The 22059-nt window shown below is 41.1% G+C and overlaps 1 protein-coding gene across 1 annotated transcript; it reads left to right on the plus strand.

The window, feature by feature from the left end:
* Nucleotides 1-5469: 5469 nt before the first annotated feature.
* LOC140737631 (fibrinogen-like protein 1-like protein) lies at nucleotides 5470-8041 on the plus strand. Its single transcript, XM_073064120.1, has 3 exons — nucleotides 5470-5564; nucleotides 5654-5837; nucleotides 7281-8041. The coding sequence occupies exons 2-3, from the start codon at nucleotides 5663-5665 to the stop codon at nucleotides 7934-7936; spliced, it is 831 nt and encodes a 276-aa protein (XP_072920221.1). The 5' UTR covers nucleotides 5470-5564; nucleotides 5654-5662; the 3' UTR covers nucleotides 7937-8041.
* The last annotated feature ends 14018 nt before the right edge of the window (nucleotides 8042-22059 follow it).

Raw genomic sequence — 22059 nt, forward strand, 5'->3', positions numbered from 1 at the left:
ATGCCCGATACAAAGAGTGGTGGATACAGCCCAGCCCTCCCCACTATTCAGCACATCTACAAGGAGTACAGCCACAAGGAAGCAGCACCCATCATCAAGGACCCCACCATCCAGGCCATGCTCTCTTCTCACTGCAGCCATTGGGAAGAAGGTACAACTGCTTTAAAGATGCCCCACCAGGTTCAGGAACAAGTATTACACCTTGACCATCAGGCTCCCAAACCAGTGTGGATAACTCACTCACCTCAACTGATTCCACAACATATTGAGTCACTTTCAAGGACTCTCCAACTCACGTTCTCAGTCAGTCAGTCAATCAGTTCTCTCTATATATATTTATTTATATTATGATTATTTACTTTTTTGTATTTGCACAATTTTTTCCTTTGTACTTGGTTGTTTGTCAGTCTTTGCTTGTTGTAGTTTTCCATTGATTCTATTGTATTTATTTTCCTGTGAATGCCCACAAGAAAGGGAATCTCGGTGGAGTACATGTGGCTCATTTACAGCATACTTTGGTGATAAGTTTACTTTGAACTTCGAATATCACCACACTGCCGCATCTTGTGAAGCACAAGACGTCGCTGATGTCTGTTCCAGGCTGAAGATCATCCTGGCCTGCAGTCCGTTCTTGTATTCACTGCAGTGGTGCGACGTATGAGGCACTGGAGAGATGCAGAATGTGCAAGGTTTCCGATAGTGGCTCAGTGGCATAGCGGTTAGTGCAATTGCTCCACTGCGCCAGTGATCACCGATGGGGATTCAGTTTGCACCGCTGCCTGTATGAAATTTGTATGTTCTCCCCATGACTGTCCGTGCTTCCTTCGGGTGCTCTGCTTTCCTCCCACGTACCGAAAACGCATGGCATGGCATGGCATTGAGGGCATGCTCTGCTGGTGCCGGAATGGTGCTGATAGTTGCAGGCTGCCCACCACAATCCTCACTGATCGATTTGATGCAAACGATGCATTTCACTGTATGCTTCGACATACATATGGCAAATAAAGCTACTTTTTAATCTTTAAGATGTAATTTGAATACTTAGCTTGCATAGTATTATCATAGGACTATTATGGCACAGAAGACATAAAGCTATGTGTGCACCCAATAGGCAACAAACCCTGCTGATGTCCCAGTTCATTTTTGTATGAGCATTTGGCATTCTGAAATAATTGCATTGTACTGTAAGTGTTGATGATATTTACACCCAGAAGCAATTGGAAGAGAAAATTTGAGATGTGTAATCTTGCACTCTGAACTGGGTACACTGTGCTTGCATGTTCCATGGTCTTCTCCCACATTTATTACCAGGATCTACAATTATCAATACAGCCTCTCCAACACCATCTGCTCTGCTTGATATCGTGCACTTAAACTTACCTCTCTTAACTATCTCTGCATTTCTCCAACAAACAAAGGGTGGAGACACCGAGAGACTGCAGATGCTGGAATCCGAAGCCAGAGGCGATCTACTGGAGGAACTCAGCAGCTCAACCAACGTGTTGGGTTCGGAGGCTCAGTGCATTCCATAGGGACTGGTGCTGGAGCCCAGATACTCACGAGCTATCCTATTTATTTGGATGAGACTGGCTGCATTGCATACAGTCTTGCTGATGATATAAAGCATGGCAGCAGTGTGAATTGGAAGGAGAGGCTCCAGGAGGGAGACAATGGCATGAGGACCATGGTGGGTGGGTTTTGTCACTGAAAGAGATAGGACATCCAGTTTGGGGAAAATGGTGGAATACTATTTAAATAGAGAGAAATTAAAAAATGATGCTCTGAATGAAATTAGTATCCTTGTACATGAATTGCTTAAAGTTGGTACCTTAGATAAATGGCCCTTACTGTGAAAAAAACTGACTGCAAGACTTAAGAAGCCGTATAGAAATGACAAAGAGCTCCGGTGACACTACAGCTGGGTTAGTTTCAACAAGTCTCACCCCTTGGGAGTGATAAGGAAGGACTTTGCGATAGGGGAAATGTAATTAAGGTTCATTGAGTTGATTGAGGAACCCAGCAGGTCAGGTAGCATCTACAGAGGGAAATGAAGAGTCGACCTTTTGTACAGAGACTCTCCTTTTATCAGTCGTGATGTATCGTCTGAACCCAGAATATCCACTTTTCATTTCCCTCTCTAGATGCTACCTGACCTGCTGAGTTCCTCCAGCATTTTCAGGTTCAAGTTCAAGTTTATTGTCATCTGATTGTACATATATACAACCAAATGAACCAACGTTCCTCCAGACCACAGTGCTCCCACAAAACATATTTCACACATAGCACAGAAATTGAAATATTACCATAAATAAGTTAATAAAATATAATTCAAAATGCCTGTATTTTGAACATTGGTACACAGTAAACAGGTCGTTGTCCTAGTGAGGAGACCTCGGTGGTAGCAGGGTATTCATTTGTCTCAGAGCCTGAGGGAAGAAGCTGTTCCCCAGTCCTGATGCTCCTGCACCTCCTTCCTGATGGTAGTGGGTCAAATTGTTTGTGGTATGTGTGGTAGGGATCCTCAACAACGCTTTTGGGCGCTGCATATGCAAAGCTCCTGATAAATGCCACAAATAGGGGGGGGAAGGAGACCCTGGTGATCAGCTCAGTGGTTTCTCTACTGTCCTCTGTAGGGTCTTGCAGCATCTAACCACACAATGATGCAGCCAGGGAGAACAATCTTGATGGTGCTCCTGCAGAAAGTTGGTAAAAGGGGGCGGGGAGCCTTGCACACCTCAATTTGCCTCCCTGACTAGTGAGGGGCTGTTGTGGGTGCAGGTAAGATCATCAGTATTGTGCACACCAAGGAACTCATGGCAGAGCCGTTGATGTACAATAGAGAGTGGTTGATCTGTACGTCCCTGGAGCCCACAGTCATCTCTTTCGTCTTGTCCATATCGAGACCTAGGTTGTTATTCTGCCACCAGCTGATGAGCCTGTCTACCTCCTCTCTGTGTGCTGATTCATCATTGTTGTATCATCAGTGAACTTGATGATGCGGTTTGAGCTGGATCTGGCAGTACAGCCGGGAGTCAGCAGCGTGAACAACAGCGGACTGAGCTCACAACCCTGAGGGACACGAGGGCACACTGAGATGGAACGTGACAACTCGGACGGACTGGCGTCTTTCCATCAAGATGCTCAAGATCCAGTTACACAGAGGAGCATTGAGTCCCCATAAGGTCAGTTTACCCACCAGCCTCTGAGGGATGAGAGGGTAAACTGTTCTTGTTGATTTTGTGAGTGTTTATCCAATTTCCAGCAGCTGATCTTGTACCTTCCTGTTTACCTGCATTACACTTTCTCTGTAACTGTTACACTTTATTCTGCATTCTGTTTTTGTTCTACCTCAATGATCTGAACTGTATGAACAGCATACAAAACAAGCTTTTCACTGTATCTTAGCATGAGACAATAATAAACCAAGACCAATTCCATGACAATAAATTTGAACTTAAGAAACTGAAGTCAAAAAAGATTTTCAATACTGAAGGAGGCCATTCAGTCCATCACATGTGTGCTGATAGCCAACCTTGGTACATGAGACAGTAATAAACCAATTCCAGTTCCCAAGACATTGATTTTTGTGTTGGGGGAACCTTACTTTCAAGAGAAATTTTGCATGCTGGGCCTGTACTCTCCACAGTTTAGAAGAATGAAGGCAATATGGGACTAGACAGATTAATGGTTCAGCACAGACTATATGGGCTGAAGAGCTCAGTGACTCTTAGTTCAGGGTACTAACACAGCAGAGTAACTGTGACACTGACTGTGTAATTCTCTTCAGCCCAAAACACAGCCCCATTTACCATGGCTCTGTAGCTTGTCTCCCTTAGACAATCCTTCGTCTGAGATGTCATCTTAGTTGTTAAATCTAGTAAGATGGTATTTAATCAAATATATTTATAAATCCATATACACACACAAACATGAAAACATTTCCCAATTGGTCTGTTGTTAAAATAGTCCATTCACACACCAGAAGAACACCCAGTGCATGGGACTGTTGTGGAGAAAGGCTGACATTTCAGAAATCATCCCCTTCGTTTCCTTCTGATGTACACAAGGCACTGGAATTGGAACAGGATGTTTAGTATGATCATGACAGATATGATTGGCTGTGATTCCATTTTCCTGCCGGGTGCTTTCCTTAAATCTCTTGGTTCCTCTGTAGCCTGAACATCGATTTGTTCAGTCTTGCGCACGTTCAGTGACTCCACATGGACAGCTTTCTATAACCCCTACTGCGACATAGGCCACCAACAGCAGCTCACCAGAGCGCTTTGTCCTGGGTCAGTTGTCAGGTGTAACCCGTCTTCGAAGATCTTTTCTCTCTCAGGGATGAGGACATTGGAGCTTCTGTTGGCTTTTCTATAGCTTTGTGTTTTTACAGGATGGGGTTGCTAGCCCCATGCCCAGCTCTCTTCCTTTCATAGCTGGCCATGTGACCGTCCATGACAGAATTACATCAATGGCTTTCCAAGTAAGAAAATTCCCTCTGAGAGAACAATTACTTTTCCATTTCAATTTTTACCAACTGTCTCTTTCTTTCATCAGTTTGGATTTCCTCCCACTAACTACCCAGTCAAGGCTCCTCATATGTTTCAGAAAGATGATCCCTCCTTCTGAATTCCTGTGATACAGGGCCAATATACTCAATCTTTCCTCATAAAATAATTGCTTTAAATTAAAAACACATTTATTAAGCCTCATCTGTATTTGCTCCAAGTCAACTATATACTTCCCTGAGTGAAGGGTGGAGTGTTTTGAACTGCAGTTTGAATTAATGCCATGAAGTTCCTATTGATTCAGAATGAGATTTCTGGATAGTCCATGAACCCGTGAACACTAGCTAGATAAAATGGATGTGGAGAGGATATTTGCTATGGTGGGGGAGTCTAGGACAAGAGGACACAGGCCCCTGTAGAACAGAGAAGAGGAGGAATTTCTTTGGCCGGAGAGTGGTGATCCTGTGGAATACTTTGTCACAGATAGTTGTGGAGGCTAAGTCATTGTGTATATTTAAAGTGGTTGATGGGTTCTTGATTAGTCAGGGTACCAAATATTATGGGGAGAAGGTGGGAGAAGGGGGTTGAGAGGTAAAATAAATCACGATCATGGAATGGTGGAACAGACTTGATGGGCCAAATAGCCAAATTCTGATCCTATGTCTAATGGTCTTATGGATTACAGCTCTAGCATCAGCTTGCAGTTCTTTTTGTGCCAACTCTACTTACCATTTGGCTCTGAACCCCAGAAGCATTACAATTCATACTTTGATCAGCTATATTTTGGATATTGCTTAATCTCTGTAGAGGAAATTTTTGAATGCAAAGGAATTTTTATATTTTATACAACAGATAAGCAGTTATTACCAACCAGTATACTCAAGCTGTTAAGGTGTGTACTTGACAATAAAACTTTCAGATTGGTCAATAAAACTTATGTAAATATTCACCATGTTAATGAGTTTACATCCAGTCTGCTTGAGGTATAAAATGTAGTGGGGTTGCAGGAATTACACTATATGTTTCCAGCAGCTCCTTCATAAAGGACCAACACTAGTAAGTTGTCTTAATTTAAGAAGTCGTTTATATTGGCTTAAGAATTAACTATTGAAATGTTTAATGAATATTACTTACCTTTATTTCAGCTTTGAAGCATGGCTGCCCTTAAAATATTGGGTTCGCTTCTTCTTACAATCTTTGTGATTGGAAAATGTTCCGCTATGTCTCGTGACATTTCTAACTTCCTCGAGGGAGTTGTGAATGCACATGCATTTTCGACTGAACAGAAACTGGAAATTCAGAATTTAAAGAACAGCAAAAATGGACGTGGTAAATAACTGTAATTAGCTTTGGTCTTAGTGTCTACTTTCCATACCTTCACCATTCAATCATCTTAGCTGTACAGATGTGATGTTTGAATTGTCTGTGTTGATAACAAATATTTCTGATTTTTCATTGGAGGTAAAATTGGGTGTAATTGGGCCATATCTTGACTTTATATCAAGATACTCAGTATAAAGTGCAGTGATAGCCTCCAACAGGGAAATGGTGTGATCTTCCGAGATTTTCACACACAACAGTCTCTAGAGTTTACAGAGAATGGTGTGAAAAACAGAAGTCATCTAATGAGCGGTGGTTCTGTGGGTGATAACACCTTGTTGATGAGAGAGGTTAGAGGAGAATGGCCAGGCTGACAGGAAAACAACAGCAGCTCAAATAACCACACAGTGCAAGTGGTGTGCAGAAGAGCATCTCAGCATATATAACACGTTGTACCTTAAAGTGGATGTATTACAGCAGCAGAAGACCATGAACATATACCCAGTGGTCACTTTATTATGTGCAGGAGATACCTACTAAAGTAGCCACTGAGTGTATATCATGTTGACACTCCAGAAATGCCCAAGATAATTTTATTCTTTATTATGTTGGCACAGTACTAATATTCAACCATTTGATTTGGTTCTGTCTGAACTTGATACAAAAGGATATTTCTCCAAATCATTGACCTTTCTTATTTTTGTTAATAAACCAGCATATTCGTTTACACTACTTTTGACCAATGAAGAGGGAAATTGCTCCAAGAACTAAGAAGTAGTTTTGATTAGCGCAATTGTAAAATGCCATCAAGTACCATATTTATTGGTGCCTTGCACTTGGATGCAAGAGTTGGGGAGGAATTTCTTTAGCTAGAGGATGGTGAATCTGTGGAATTTGTTACCACAGTCAACTGTAGAGCTCAAGTAATTCGGTATATTTTAAGCAGAATTTGTTAAGTTCTTGATTAGTAAAAGGGCATCACAGGTTATTGGGAGAAGGCAGGAGAATGGGGTTGAGAGGGATAATAAATCAGCCATAATGGAATGGTGGAGCAGACTCGATGGGCTGAGTTCTATAATCCTTCCCCTGTGTCTTATAGTCTAACCTTTGGGGACATAAAGCAGATGTACAGCTTTTGTTACTTTAAATATGTAAGCATATTGAAAATACTCTGCAAGTCAGAAAGTATCTTTGCAGAAAGAAAATGAGTTAATACTCGGGAATTTCCCAGCATTTCAATCTTTATTTTGTACCTCGCTCTTTCCATTTCTCTTGCTTCAGTTTATTGTTCCAGATATCCCGCACAACCTGTTGACCAATCCCAGCACTGTCTGGCTGCTTTGCAAGTTTCCAATGTCTGTAGTACTTTGCTCACTTTTGATTGGTTTGTATTACACAGATCCACCTGTGTGTAAAAAGGTATAACTCTGTGCAATCTCGTTGATTTAACAGTGCGACTTCAGCAAAACTGCAAGCCATTGAGCCGTTTTGTGAATCAGCCCAGTGGAATCTATGCCATTAAGCCCAAGAACAGTTCACCCCTGTTGGTCTACTGCGATATGGATAATGAAAACGGTGGATGGATTCTGGTGCAAAGGGTGGTGAAAGGCGGTACCATACCCTTCCAGAAAACGTGGTCAGAATATGAAAAAACTTTTGGTGATATAAACAGCAACTACTGGCTTGGAAATTCATACGTCCATAGCATCACACAGCAAGAGCGCTATGAGGTTAAATTTGTCATTGAACATGGTAAAGACACTGTGGATGTTAAATTTGACAGTTTTAATGTTGAAGGGTCAGAAAATAATTACAAATTAAGGCTGGGGGCTCCCGTCAATATCCACAATGTTTCTGATTACCATAGGGAATTGCTTCAAAATGATAACATGATGTTTTCTGCTCAAGATAAGGACAATGACGGAAATCTTGACGGGAATTGTGCAAAGGATTATGGAGGGGGGTGGTGGTTTAACAATTGTTCATCTGTCATAGTCAACAGCCAGCGTATTAGATGGGAACCTATTTGCAGTGACTGTGATTCTGCCTCCATTTTAATTAGACCTTCTACTCAAAACTGTGTAACGAACCTAAAAAATCCTAAATAGGTAACACTGAATAATAGAGAAACTGTGATAAGATCATGATTTGCAGTTGTCTGTAATAACCTTGCACTCTGTAGAATAGTAATAAATCTCTCAAAGCCATAAAAACACCTTGTTTTTGTTTGAATGAATTGAATTGAATTGACTATTTCTTACATCCTTCACATACACGAGGAGTGAAAATCTTTACATTACGTCTTCGTCTAAATGCGCAATGTGTAGTTTATAGTAATTTATAATAAATAGTATCTGCAACAGGACAGTCAATATAACATAGAAAGACAATTGTATCAATGTGAATTAATCAGTCTGATGGCCTGGTGGAAGAAGCTGTTGATCCTGGCTTTTATGCTGCGGTACTGTTTCCCCGATAGTAGCAGCTGGAACAGTTTGTGGTCGGGGTGACTCGGGTCCCCAGTGATCCTTCGGGCCTTTTTTTTTTACTCATTTGTCTCTCTAAGTTTCCTGAATAGTGGGAATGACTGAAATGAAATGAAATGAAATGAAATTGCACATTATATTTCTTATCTTTAAGTTGCTCTTTATCTCTGAGCAGAATTAGGCCATCCAGACCATCAAGTTGGCTCTGCTATTTGATCATGACTGATTTATTTTCCCCCTCAACCCCATTCTCCTGCCTTCGCCCCATAACCTTTGACACCCCTACTAATAAAGAACCTATCAGCCTCTGCTTTAAATATGCCCAATGATTTGGCTTCAACAGCTTACTGTGGCAAAGAAATTCCTTCTCACCTCTGTTCTAAAAGGATATCTTGCATTCAAAGGCTTTGCTATCCAGTCTTAGATGCCCCCACTGTTGGAAACATCCTCTCAAAATTCACTGTCTTCAATATTCGATAGGTTTCAATAAGATCCAATCCCGTTCTTGTAAACTCCAGTGAATACAAACCCAGAGCCACCAAACGCTCTTCATATGTTAACCCTTTCATTCCTGGGATTATTTTTTTTGAACCTCCTCTGGACCCTCTCTAATGTCACCACATTCTTTCTTAGATATGGGGCCCAAAGTTGAGCCTACTAGGGGATCAGCTATATTGGATTGGGTGTTATGTAATGAACTGGAGGTGATTAGGGTGCTTAAGGCAAAAGAACTCCTAGGAACCAGCGATTACAATATGATTCAGTTCAACATGAAACTTGACAGGGAGGAAGTAAAGTCTGATGTAGCAGTATATCAGTGGAGTAAGGGAAATTACAGTGGTATAAGAGAGAAGCTGGCTAAAGTAAATTTGAAGGAACTGCTGGCAGGGATGTCAGCAGAGCAGCAATGGTGTGTGTTACTGGGAAAAACGAGGAAGGTACCATGTATACCAAAAATGAAGAAATACTCAAATGGTAAAATAGTACAACCATGACCAACAAGGGAAGTGAAAGCTATTGTAAAAGCAAAAGAAAGGGCATACAACAAAGCAAAAGTTAGTGGGAAGATTAAGGATTGGGAAGTTTTTAAAAACCAACAGAGAGCAACTAAAAAAATTATTAGAAGGGAAAAGATGAAATATGAAAGCAAGCTAGCAAATAATATCAAAGTGGATAGTAAAATTTTTTCAAGTGTGTTAAAAATAAAAGAAAAATGAGACTGGATATAGGACCGCTAGAAAATGAGGCAGGAGAAATAGTAATGGGGGACAAGGAGTTGGCTGATGAACTAAGTGAGTACTTTGCATCAGTCTTCACTGTGGAAGACACCAGCAGTATGCCTGATGTTGTAATGTGTGAAGGAAGAGTGGGTGCAGTTACTATTACAAGAGAGAAAGTGTTCAAAAAGCTAAAAGACCTGAAGGTACATAAGTCACCCAGACTCGATGAACTGCACCCTAGGGTTCTGAAAGAGGTAGACATTGTGGTGGCATTAGCAATGATCAAAAATCATTGGACACTGTCATGGTGCCAGAGGACTGGAAAATTGCAAATGTCACTCCACTCTTTAAGAAAGGAAATTATAGACCAGTTAGCCTGATCTCAGTGGTCAGAAAGATGTTGGACTTTCATGTTGGACTTTCAGAAGACCTTTGACAAGTGCCACATATGAGGCTGCTTACTAAGTTAAGAGCCCATGGTATTACAGGAAAGTTACCGTAGATTCCGGACTACAGAGCGCACCTGATTAAAAGCCGCTGGCTCTAATTTTAGAAATAAAATCAATTTTTTAATTGTAAAGGCCGCACCGGATTTTAGGCCGCACCGGATTTTCGGCCGCAGGTGTCCCACGTTGTAATATGAGATATTTACACAGAAAGATATTACACGTGAGGATTTTTTTAACTTTTAATTAAATCCATATGGTAACAAAAACAAATACATATTGCAAATGCTTTTTTTCGAACCGTGCCCGTAACGCGGCTACTTTTAAATATACGTTGCGTATACTTCTTTACTGAACAACATTCCAATATCTCCTAACGACTGGTAAAAAATATATATACTGCAGCCTACCAGGAAAAGTTATTGATCGCCTTTAACTTAAAAGCAGCGTTCGCTCAGATCCAAAGCCGCTCGCGTAATGCGCTCCCTCCCTCCGTCCCGTTTCATCGCAAACCGGCATTTTCCCACAAGACACCGCGAAACCGGGTGTGACGTCATAGCATCCCGCGATGTAGTACAGAAAACAAATATAGTTAAAACTCTTCTAACTTTAACTAGAAAATGAATTACTAAGCGAAAATATTATAAACTAAGTAACTGCCATAAGGCAGCACAATGCTTCGAGTGTTTTCCATGTTGATGAGGGTGAGTACAAATGACTGATTTACAATAATTTAATTGTGAAAGTGCGCTTGATTTATCGTACAATTTCATTGGACCTCTGTGAACTACTCATCAATTTTATTGGTCTACTGTTACGAGGCAAAATGTTTACGAGGCGGCATGAAAAAAATCATGTATTAGCCGCTCCGGATTAAAGGCCGCAAAGTTCAAAGCTGTTCAAAATGTGGGAAAAAAGTAGCGGCTTAAAATCCGGAATCTACGGTACTAACATAGTTAGAGCATTGGCTGATTGGTAGGAGGCAGCGAGTGGGAATAAAAGGATCCTTTTCTGGTTGGCTGTCAGTGACTAGTGATGTTCCACAGGGGTTGGTGTTGGGACCTCTTCTTTTTATGCTGTAGATCAGTGATTTAGATAGATGAAACTTTGTTTCCAAGTTTGCAGATGATATGAAGATTGGTGGAGGTGCAGGTAGTGTTGAGGAAACAGGTAGGTTGCTGAAGGACTTAGACAGATTGGAGAATGGGCAAGGAAGTGACAAATGAAAAAAAATGTTGGAAAATGCATGGTCATGCACTTTGGTAGTATAAATAAATGTACAGACTATTTTCTAAATGGGGAGAAAAATCCAAAAATCTGAGACGCAAAGGGACTTGGGAGTCCTTGGGCAGAACACCCTAAAGGTTAACTTACAGGTTGAGTCAGTGGTGAGGAAGGCAAATGCCATGTTAGCATTCATTTCAAGAGGTCTAGAATACAAGAGCAAGGATGTGATGCTGAGGCTTTATAAGGCACTGGTGAGGCCTCACCTTGAGTATTGTGAACAGTTTTGGGCCCCTCATCTTAGAAAAAATGTGCTGGCATTGGAGAGGGTCCAGAGCAGATTCACAAGGATGATTCCAGGAATGAAAGGGTTATCATATGAGGAACATTTGATGGCTCTGGGTCTGTACTCACTGGAATTCAGAAAGATGATAGGGGGATTTAATTGAAATCTTTTGAGTGTTGAAAGGCCTAGACAGAATAGATGTGGAAAGGATGTTTCCCATGGTGGGAGAGTCTATGATAAGAGGGCACAGCCTCAGGATAGAGGGGTGCCCTTTTAAAACAGAGATGCAGAGAAATTTCTTTAGCAAAAAGGTGGAGAATTTGTGGAATTTGTTGCCCCTTGCAGTTTTGGAGGCTGAGTCATTGTCTGTATTTAAGGCAGAGATTGATAGGTTCTTGATTGGACATGGCATTAAAGGTTACAGGGAGGCCGGGAACTGGAGTTGATGTGGAGAAAAAAAAGATCAGCAATGATTGAATGGCGAAGCAGACTCGATGGGCCAGATGGCCTAATTCTGTTCCTATGTCTTATGGTCTAAAACTACTCACAATGCTCCAAATGTGGTCTGACCAATGCCTTAAAATGCCTTACATCTTTGATTTTATATTATAGTCCCCTCAAAAGGAATGGACTGTAGCAACGGAATCTTTCTCCTCCCGCTTCCAATTCCTTTGCAGGTCAGATGAGATGTTCTGAATCTGAGTGCCAGGCAGGCAACACAGCTGTTGGGACCTTGATCTTTGTGACAGAGAATTGTGTCTACTCCCCTGACTATTCTATTCCCAATTCCAGTTACATTTCTCTTGAATGGCTTCCGGAACCACCTATCTGCACAAGGAGCAAGAACTTCAGACTTGTTGGACTGTTATTAAGGGATTGGACATGCTAGAGGCAGGAAACATGTTCCCGATGTTAGGGGAGTCCAGAACCAGAGGCCACAGTTTAAGAATAAGGGGTAGGCCATTTAGAATGGAGTTCAGGAAAAACTTTTTCACCCAGAGCGTTGTGGATCTATGGAATGCTCTACCTCAGAAGGCAGTGGAGGCCAATTCTCTGGATGCTTTCAAGAAAGAGTTAGATAGAGCTCTTAAAGATAGTGGAGTCAAGGGATATGGGGAGAAGGCAGGAACGGGGTACTGATTGTGGATGATCAGCCATGATCACATTGAATGGCGGTGCTGGCTTGAAGGGCCGAATGGCCTACTCCTGCACCTATTGTCTATCGACAAGCGTAAGGACATCCCCAACCAACGGCCTCACTCACAGTCATGCCTTCTTGTCCCCGCTCACAGACTGAATTTGAGGTACTTAATCTAATGGGTGTGACAGCCTCCTGAAGCACGGTATCCCAGTAAATCCCCCCCAACCCCATCTCTGATGCATCACAGTGTTTGAAGCTCCGATTCAAGGTAATCAGTTTTGAGCCTGAGATCCTCAAGCACCATGAATCACAATGGGGACTACAAGCTCCCACAATGTGCAAACACCACCTGATCCTGCATCACTACTTTATTTAATTAATTGTAATTAGATGTCTTTTTATTTAACTATAAAAAATACTTACCTGTTCTTACCTGCTACTCACCTTTGCTTCCTCGCTGAAGCCCCTTGAGCCTAGGCTCCAATGAACATAGGCTTACTGTTAATGCATTAGGACAGATAGGGGTTGGTGGCCTTTTGGTGAACCTCATTACAGTCATGTACATTGACTCTTGCACCCTTATTGAGAACGGTACGGCTAAGATGCATCAATGCCTATTTTAGACTGCTTTCTCTGATTTTGTTTAACATAGTTATGAACATTTTATTATGCTCCTTAGATAGGCATGGATCTGGTTTCCAACTTGCTGCAGACAGTTTTTCTTGTACATCTTAGATGTAGGGTTCCCACTCCTACACTGGCCCACTCTCACAATGGGCCAGTGTTATAGTCAGCATCACTCCCTTCAGCCCATCCAGTTCATTCTAACCCTGATGCCTACCCAGTTAGTTCCAATTTCCTGTATTTAGCCAAGATCCTTTGAGACCTATCCCTCCATGTACCTATCTAAGTGGTTCTTAAATTATACTATTGTAGCAGCCTCAACCACTTCCTCTGGCAGCTCGTTCTATATACTCACCACCTTCTGTATGAAAAAATTGCCCCTCAGGTTCCTTTTATATCTTTCCCCTCTCACCCTAAATCTATTTCTCCCAAGTCTGAGTCTCCTTTCCTGGGGCAAAGACAGTTACTATCCCCCTTACCTTTGCCTCTCGTTATTTTATACATTTCAGTAGGGTCACCTCTCATTCTCTTACATTCCAAGAAATAACAACTCAACTTGGCCAATCTCTCCCTAAGACTGATGTTCTATAGTCCTGACAATATCTTCATAAATCCCTCGCAAAAAAAAATTGTGCAAACACAAGAAGAAAAAGAAAGGGTGAAAACACAGGATATAAAACAATCCACAAGCTACATTGATTAAACCTTTTTCTGGCACCATCCTCCAACAGCTTTCAGGGAGGGAGGGAGGGATGATTTGAATGCAGATGTCTTCTCTGGGACGCAGCAAGTGAGATGGAGAGAGAGACCATCACATGTAGACACCCTCCTCTGGCAGCAGCGAGCGAGAGGCTGGTAGACTGCGCTGAGCACTTGCTCACCACTACACCCTCCTCGATGATTTCAAACTTCCTCAAATAGACGTCTACTGTCCTACCCTCATCTACATTTTATGGTTATCGCTTCACTAAACTCTAGAACATTCATCAGGTACATTTCCACACACAACATCAAGTGACACCTCCTATCAGACTCTGTTTTTCTAAATGCTGGTAGATCCTGTCCCTCAGAATTCCACTACTGACATCAAGATGACTGGCCTGTATCTCTGTTATGTCTTTGTTACTTTTCTTAAATAATAGAACAATATTAGTCACCTTCCAGTCACTGGGAACTTCTTCAGCAGCTAGCGATGAAGGAAGTTTCTCTGCAACGGCCTCAGCAATTTCCCTTCTCACCTCCCGCAAAGTCCAGGGATGTACTCAGTGAGACCCTGGGGATTTATCCACTTTAATGTGCTGTAAGGCTGTAAGACTGGGTCTCTGGCACTGAGTCTGGTCCTGTGGCTCAGAAGAGCAGAGAGGTGAAGAAGCCTTAGTCACAGGAGCAGAGATGAGGTTCTGTGGGCATGATAGCGACACCCGGAAGGTATATTGCCTCCTTGGTGCCAGGATCAGGGATCTTACAAATCGGTCCATGGTACTCTTAAGGGTGAGCAGCCAAGAGTCTTGATACATATTGGCACCAATGACATAGATAGACAAAGTGAGGAGGTCCTGAAGAGAGATTTTAGGGAGCTAGGTAGAAAACTGTGTAACAGGACCTCTAGGGTAGTAATCTCTGGATTTCTGCCTGTGCACCATGCCAGTGAGGGCAAGAATAAAATGATTTGGCAGTTAAGTGTGCAGCTGAGGAACTGGTGCAGGAGGTAGATATTTGGATATATATGGTGCAGATATATGGATCTTTGGGATCTCTTCTGGGGAAGGTATGACCTGTACAAAAAGGACGGGTTACACCTGAACCCGAGTGGGAACAATATCCTTCTGGGCAGGTTGGATAGAGTTGTACGGGAGGGTTTAAACTAACTTGTTAGGGGGATGGGAACTGGAGAGATATTGATTAAGTTGAGATAGTTGGTTTGCAACCAGAATCAATGCGTAGTGAGACTCTTAGTAAGGACAGGCTGATGTTAGGGCAAATTTACAGTCAACAGGATGACTTGCAATGTAAAAGTTGGACAAAATTGAGAAGAGTGAATACAGGACTGAAGGTGTTATATTTGAATTCATGCAGTATACAGAATAAGGTAGATGAACTTGTAGCACCATTACAGATTGGCATGTATGATATTGTAGGCATCACTGAATCACAGATAAAAGAAGACTACAGCTGGAAGCTTAGTGTCCAAGATACACATTGTGTCTACAGGACAGGCAGGAAGGTAGAGGGGATGGCATTGCTCTGTTGGTAAAAAATGAGAGCAAGTCATTAGAAAGAAGTCAGAAGGTGTTGTATCATTGTGGATAGAGCTAAGGAACTGTAAGGGTAATAAGATCTTGATGGGAGTTATATGCAAAGTTCCCACATACTGGTAAGGATGTTGTCTACACATTACAACAGGAGATAGAAAATGCATGCCAGTGGGGCAATGTTACAATTGTTATGGTGGATTTCAATATGCAGGTAGATAGGGAAAATCAGGTTGGTGTGGGATACCAGGAGGAGGAATTTCTAGAATGTCTACTAGATGGTTTTTAGAGTAGCTCATAGTTGAGCCCACAAGAGGATCAGCTATTCTGGATTGGGTGCTGATCAGAGAGCTTGATGAAAAACAAATCCTCAGGGGAAAGTGATAATAATATGATCAGATATACACTGAGACTTGAGAAGGAGAAGGATGTATCAGTATTACAGTGGAGTCAAGGAAATTATAGAGGCATGAGGGAGGAGCTGGACAGAATTGATTGGAAAAGAACACTGGCAGGGATGACGACAGAGCAGCAATGGCTGGAATTTTTGGAAGCAATTCAGAAGGATGTATACATCCTAAAGAAGGAGAGGTATTCCAAAGGCAAGATGATACAACCATGGCTAACAAGAGAAGTCAAAGCCAACATACAAGCCAAAGAGATTGCATATAATAGAGCAAAAATTAGTGGAAAGTTAGAGGATTGGAAAGCTTTCAAATACCAACAGAAAGCAACTAAAAAGTCATTAAGAAGGTAAAGATGGAATATGAAAGTAAACAAGCCAATAATATTGAAGAGGATACCAAAGGATTCTTCAGATATGTGAAGTGTAAAAAAAGAGGAGAGATTGGATATCAAACCACTAGAAAATGATGCTGGAGAGGTAGTAATGGAGGACACGGAAGTGGCAGACAAACTGAATAGGTATTTTGCTTCAGTCTTCACTATGGAAGACACTATCAGTATGGTGGAAGTTCCAGGTGTCAGGGTCATGAAGTGTGTGAAGTTACCATTTCTAGAGAGAAGGTTCTTGGGAATCTGAAAGGTCTGAAGGTAGATAAATCAACAGATGGTGTACACTGAAAGAGGTGGCTGAAGAGATTGTGGAGGCTAGATTCTAGATTCTGGAATTGTTCCAGAAGATTAGAAAATTGTGAATGTCACTCCACTCTTCAAGAAGGGAGAGAGACGTTAGAGAGGAAATTATAGGCCAGTTAGTCTGACAGCAGTGATTGGGAAGATGTTGGAGTTGCTTGTTAAAGATGTTGTTTCAGAGTACTTGAAGGCACATGATAAAATAGGCCTTAGTCAGCATGGTTTCATCAAGAGAAAAACTTGCCTGACATATCTATCGAAATTCTTTGAAGAAATAACAAGCAGGATAGATAAAGGAGAATCGGTTAATTTTGTGTATTCAGATTTTCAGAAGGCCTTTGACAAGTTGTCACACATGAGACTACTTAACAAGCTATGAGCCCATGGTATTACAGTAAAGATTCTGGCACAGATAAAGCAGTAGCTGATTGCCATGAGACAAAGAGTGGGAATAAAAGGAGCCTTTTCTGACTGGCTGTCAATGACTAGTGCTGTTCCACAGGATTGTATGTGTGGTGGGTCTGTTTCTTTTTACATTATATGTCAATGGTTTGGAAGATGGAATTGATGGCTGTGTTGCAAAGTTTGCAATTGATATGACAATAGGTGGAGGGGCAGGTAGTTTTGAGGAAGTAGAGAGGCTACAGAAGGACTTACATAGATTAGCAGAGTGGGCAAAGAAGTGGCAGATGGAATACAGTGTTGGGAAATATATGGTCATGTACTTTGGTAGAATAAATGACAGGGTTGAATATTTTCTAAATGTAGAGAAAATACAAAAATCTGAAGTGCAAAGAGGCTTGGGAGGTTGTAGTTGAGTCTGTGGTTTGATGGCTCTGGGCTTGTATTCACTGGAATTCAGAAGAATGAAGGGTGATTTTGTTGAAAGCGATCAAATGGTGAAAGGCGGTGAAATGCCTTTGAATGTGGAGAGGATGTTTCTTCTGGTGGGAGAGTGTAAGATCAGAGGACATAGACTAGAGGAGTGTCCTTTTAGAATGGAAATGAGGAGGGATTTCTTTAGCCAGAGAATGGTGAATCTGTGGAATTCTTTACCACAGGCAGCTGTGGAGGCCAAGTCTGTATGAATATTTAAGGCAGAGGTTGATAGGTTCTTGATTGGTCAGGACATGAAGGGATACGGGGTGGGGGGGGGGGGGGGAATTGGGGCTGAGAGGAAGAATAGACCAGGTGTGATGAAATGACCAACTAGACTTAATGGGCCAATTGGCCTAATTCTGCTCCTATGTCTTATGGTCAAAACCTCCTCCTTGGTAACATGAACGGCCTCCAAAATATCACCATTTGTTTCCCTTATCTTTTGAGCAGCCATAATTTTCTGCTCAGTAAACAGAGGAGAAATATTCACTAAAAATCCCATCCATTTCCTTTGGCTCAAGTCATAGACATCTTTGCTGATCTCCAAGAGGACTTACTCACAGCTAGACAGTTTCCTTAACCCTACTTACCAGATTCACATCATATTGTCTCTTTGCCCTCTGATTTCCTTCTTTGGAGTATTTTTAATCTTTTTATAGTCAACAAGATATTCACTCATTCATCTTAACCCAATGTGTGCTTCCTTCTTTTTCTTGACCAGAGCCTCAATATTTCTTGTCAGTCAAAGTTCCCCAACCTTGGTATGCTTATTCTTCACCCTAATCAGAATCAGAATCAGGTGTAATATCATTGAAAAGTTAAATCCCATTTTGGCTTATTTAACAGAAATGTATTAAGTTTGCCTCATGAGCTTTTAAAATTTATGAAAGGGGAAGAAAGATTAATTTCAAAAAAAGGCAAGCTAAGCTTAACTACCTGTTTTTTCACAAAAGGTTGGCTAAAAATTCCTTCCCTACTCAAAAGAGCATTGAAAGTTATTTTTGGATTATTATATCTACAACTTACAGATCATGCTAACGTACCGTGAGCTGTAGATAATTTTATTTTGCGCAGGGGTTCCCCAAGACCTGAAAATTATTTCAAGGGTTCCTCCAGGGCAAAAAGGTTGAGAAAGGCTGGTCTAGAGAGTGCAGCATCATTCCATTCGACCCTTCCTTGTCAGACCTCTTCACCCCAAGAATCAAATTGGACAGTGAATGGGATAGAGAGGGATAATAAATCAGCCATAATGGAATGGCAGAGCAGACTAAATGGGTCAAATGGCTGAATTGTACTCCAGTGTCTTAACAGTTTCTGTATGCACATGTACAATGAAAACTTACTTGTAGTGTATAACCTGTGGTACATCATCAAAATGCTGCATGTCAGTATTTGAAACAGCTTAGTTATTTATCTAGTGCCTAAACCAATTATAGTTTACAGCCTGACAGCTTCAAAAAAGCTGCATTCATACAAAAACTGTGAAATAAATACAAACTTTTCACCATTTTACAAGATATTATATATCAGAATTCCATATTCTTCTTCTTTTAAAGGCAATGCACGACAGCCCTGCTCATGGAGTTTTAACAGAGCCAATCACACAAGTTATAGATCAGCATTACAGAATGCCAGAAAATGCAGAACTGGAATACATGGGCCCAGGGAACTTCTATATTTGTATTGTTTTCTGTTCTCACAGCAAAACACTGCAAGCTTTTTTCTCTTACATGGAAATTGAAGAAAACCGGGTGCTACAATGATCATTGTGTCCTATGGAAACGTTTAAATCAGTGGTTCCCAACGTGGGGCGTACGCCCCACAGGGGGGGTAATTTGATTTTTAAGGAGGGCAATTCGAGAATGAGTTATTAACAGTGAATTTTTTCTAGTAAGTCTGTGTGAGTATGAGTGTGTGTGCGAGTTAATACATATGTGTATATACAGTATGCATACATAAAAATACTTGTGTGTATGTACATGTGTAATTGCATATGTACTGTATATATAGTGTATCACCATCATTACAACCATCAAATGGCTTTCATAATTAAATTAATGAATTGACTGATGTAGGAAGGAACGAATGAACAAGTCCAAACGCGTAAGAAACTCGTACGAGGTCGCGCCAATGCTGCTTTTTGCAGTAGCTTTCGGTTCTTGGTGGTGTGAAGGTGTGTACATTGCGTCATCTCTTTTAAACGGTGTATCTGTCTTTGTATGCTGTAGAAACGAATTGGCATTGTTTTATTTATTTATTATTATTATTTTAATATCACCTAATGTTCTTTTTTTTTACAATTTCTTAGTAATTTCTTCCTCAGAACTTTAACAGTCCTTTGGTTCTTTTATTTTTCTCTTTCATGAATGCCATGTTCTTTGGAAGCTTGTTTAAACCAAGTTAATGGTCTTTTAGGCTTCCTCCAGGTGAATAGGAGTTCACTTTTTGAATAATAAGAATTATATATCACCACAGGGGGCATCAGGATTTTAGAGGTGATTAGGTGGGGCATGGCCAAAAAAAGGTTGGGAACCACTGGTTTAAATGAAACACTTTCATGACAAGTGCTGGACTGCACAGATATAGGTGTTGTGGCCAAATATTTGCAAGCAAATAATAGCAGTCAAGGACAATCATTAACAAACCACCTTTTGTGGAGTAGCATTCACCAAATGTTTAATTGTACTGCTGAGCTGTAAACTAGAATTGCTCTAGGCATTTGATAAATAATTAAATTGTTTCAAATTCTGACACGCAACATACATAGAGCTGACAATGTCATCACAATATATAGGCTTTAGTCAACAAAGTACTGTGTCTTTAATCTCTGTACATGATTTTGTTATCTCGATTTTAGGATGTACAATTGAAATTTGAAAGTTACACCCATCTGCTTTCCAGTTAAGAACTCAACAGATCATGTTTTTGAATGACAAACAAGGAAGTAAAAGATATTAACAATTGTCAATAAATTTCCTGATCACTGACAATACTTCAAAAGTGGCTAACTGATGGCAAAGAACTGTGGGATATTGTCAGGCTCTGAAAGACATGAAATAATTGCAATTTCTTCCTCCACTGATTTGTTGAAAGCAAATTAGGTTCAATAACTTAATGATGTTACAGTCACACAGAGTGTTGACAAGTAAAATATGGGTGATGTGGTGAATACAGACTTTGAAGACTTTCGGGATACTGTTGGCTTGCTTCTATTGTTTGCATTATGTGTGGGTTTTTTCTCTCTTTTTCTCTGTGTTGGTCTTTGGTTTTTTTATGGGGTTATTTAGGTTTCTTGCTTTGCGACTGCCTGTAAGCAGACAAATCTCAATGTGTATATACAGTCATTTACACATTCTTTGATATTAAATGTGCTTTGAATCTTTGAAACGGCATGTTGTGTACAATATAAAGGTCTGTGACCTGAACTATTGACTCTGATTGCCCCCTCACAGTTAATGCCTATTCTACTGGATTTGGGATACCTTCTGTTTCACTTCCAGATTTCCAGCATGTTGTTGTCTTTTTGATTTGGTATCAAAACTGGGAGTGAGGATTGTGTTTGGCCAGTAGAGGCAGGTTCAGTCATCTGAACCAGATAACTTGGGGGAGGGGTCATGGGAAGTTGAAGACCATGGGTGGACGCCAAGGGGTTATTTGAATATAGCATAGACTCAATGGACCAATGAATTTTCAGCATGTGGCAACCTTCCCATGATTCCACAAAACACAGAGTGGTAACCTGAGAGAGAGGGCCCAGTAGGGATGATGTGAAGAACCGGGGCCATAAATGGGGTGCATTCAAGGTGCAGATTGATATGTTCTGGATGAATCAGGGAGAATGCAGTTGAGAGGGAAAATAAATCAGCCATGATGGAATGGCGGAGCGGACTTGATGAGCTGAATGACCTAACTCTGCTCCAATATCTTATGGTCTTGTATAAAATAGTCACAGGCATATTTATTTATTGAGATACAGCACAGAATAGGCCCTTCTGGCCCTTCAAGTTGCACCACCCAACAACCCCCAATTTAACTCAGCCTTATCACGGGAAAATTAACAATGCTCAACTAACCTACTGACTGGTACGTCTTTGGACTGTGGGAGCAACCAAAGGAAACCCGCATGCTCACGGAGAGAATGTACAAACCCCTTACATACAGCGGTGGCCAGCAGGGATTTCTTCATCTAGACAGCAGTGCTAAGACGGAATGTGCTCCTATATGAATTAGAAATTAGAATGAAATTAGATAACCAACAGGAGGGGGGAAGGTAGTAAGAGATTCACATGAGGCACGAACGCTGGCATGGACTTAGGGAATGTTTGGTGTTTGTTATGTTGTAAACATTGTGTAATTACCAAAAAACCTCCTGGTGCCTTGCCAATGTTTCTCCTTCAGCCAGTGCTATTTATATTGAATACCCATTATTATTTGTTTGTTGCTGATTGGAACTCACTGTCCACGGACTGGATACTTCTTTATATGCATCACAGAACTGATCATTCAAAGGTAACACAATGTTTGCAAAATGCCCTGAATGTGTATAAAGTTTTTCTACTCTTAAAGATTTTCTGCTCT

The sequence above is a fragment of the Hemitrygon akajei genome, chromosome 2 (assembly GCF_048418815.1).
Source record: "Hemitrygon akajei chromosome 2, sHemAka1.3, whole genome shotgun sequence".
NCBI lineage: Eukaryota > Metazoa > Chordata > Chondrichthyes > Myliobatiformes > Dasyatidae > Hemitrygon > Hemitrygon akajei.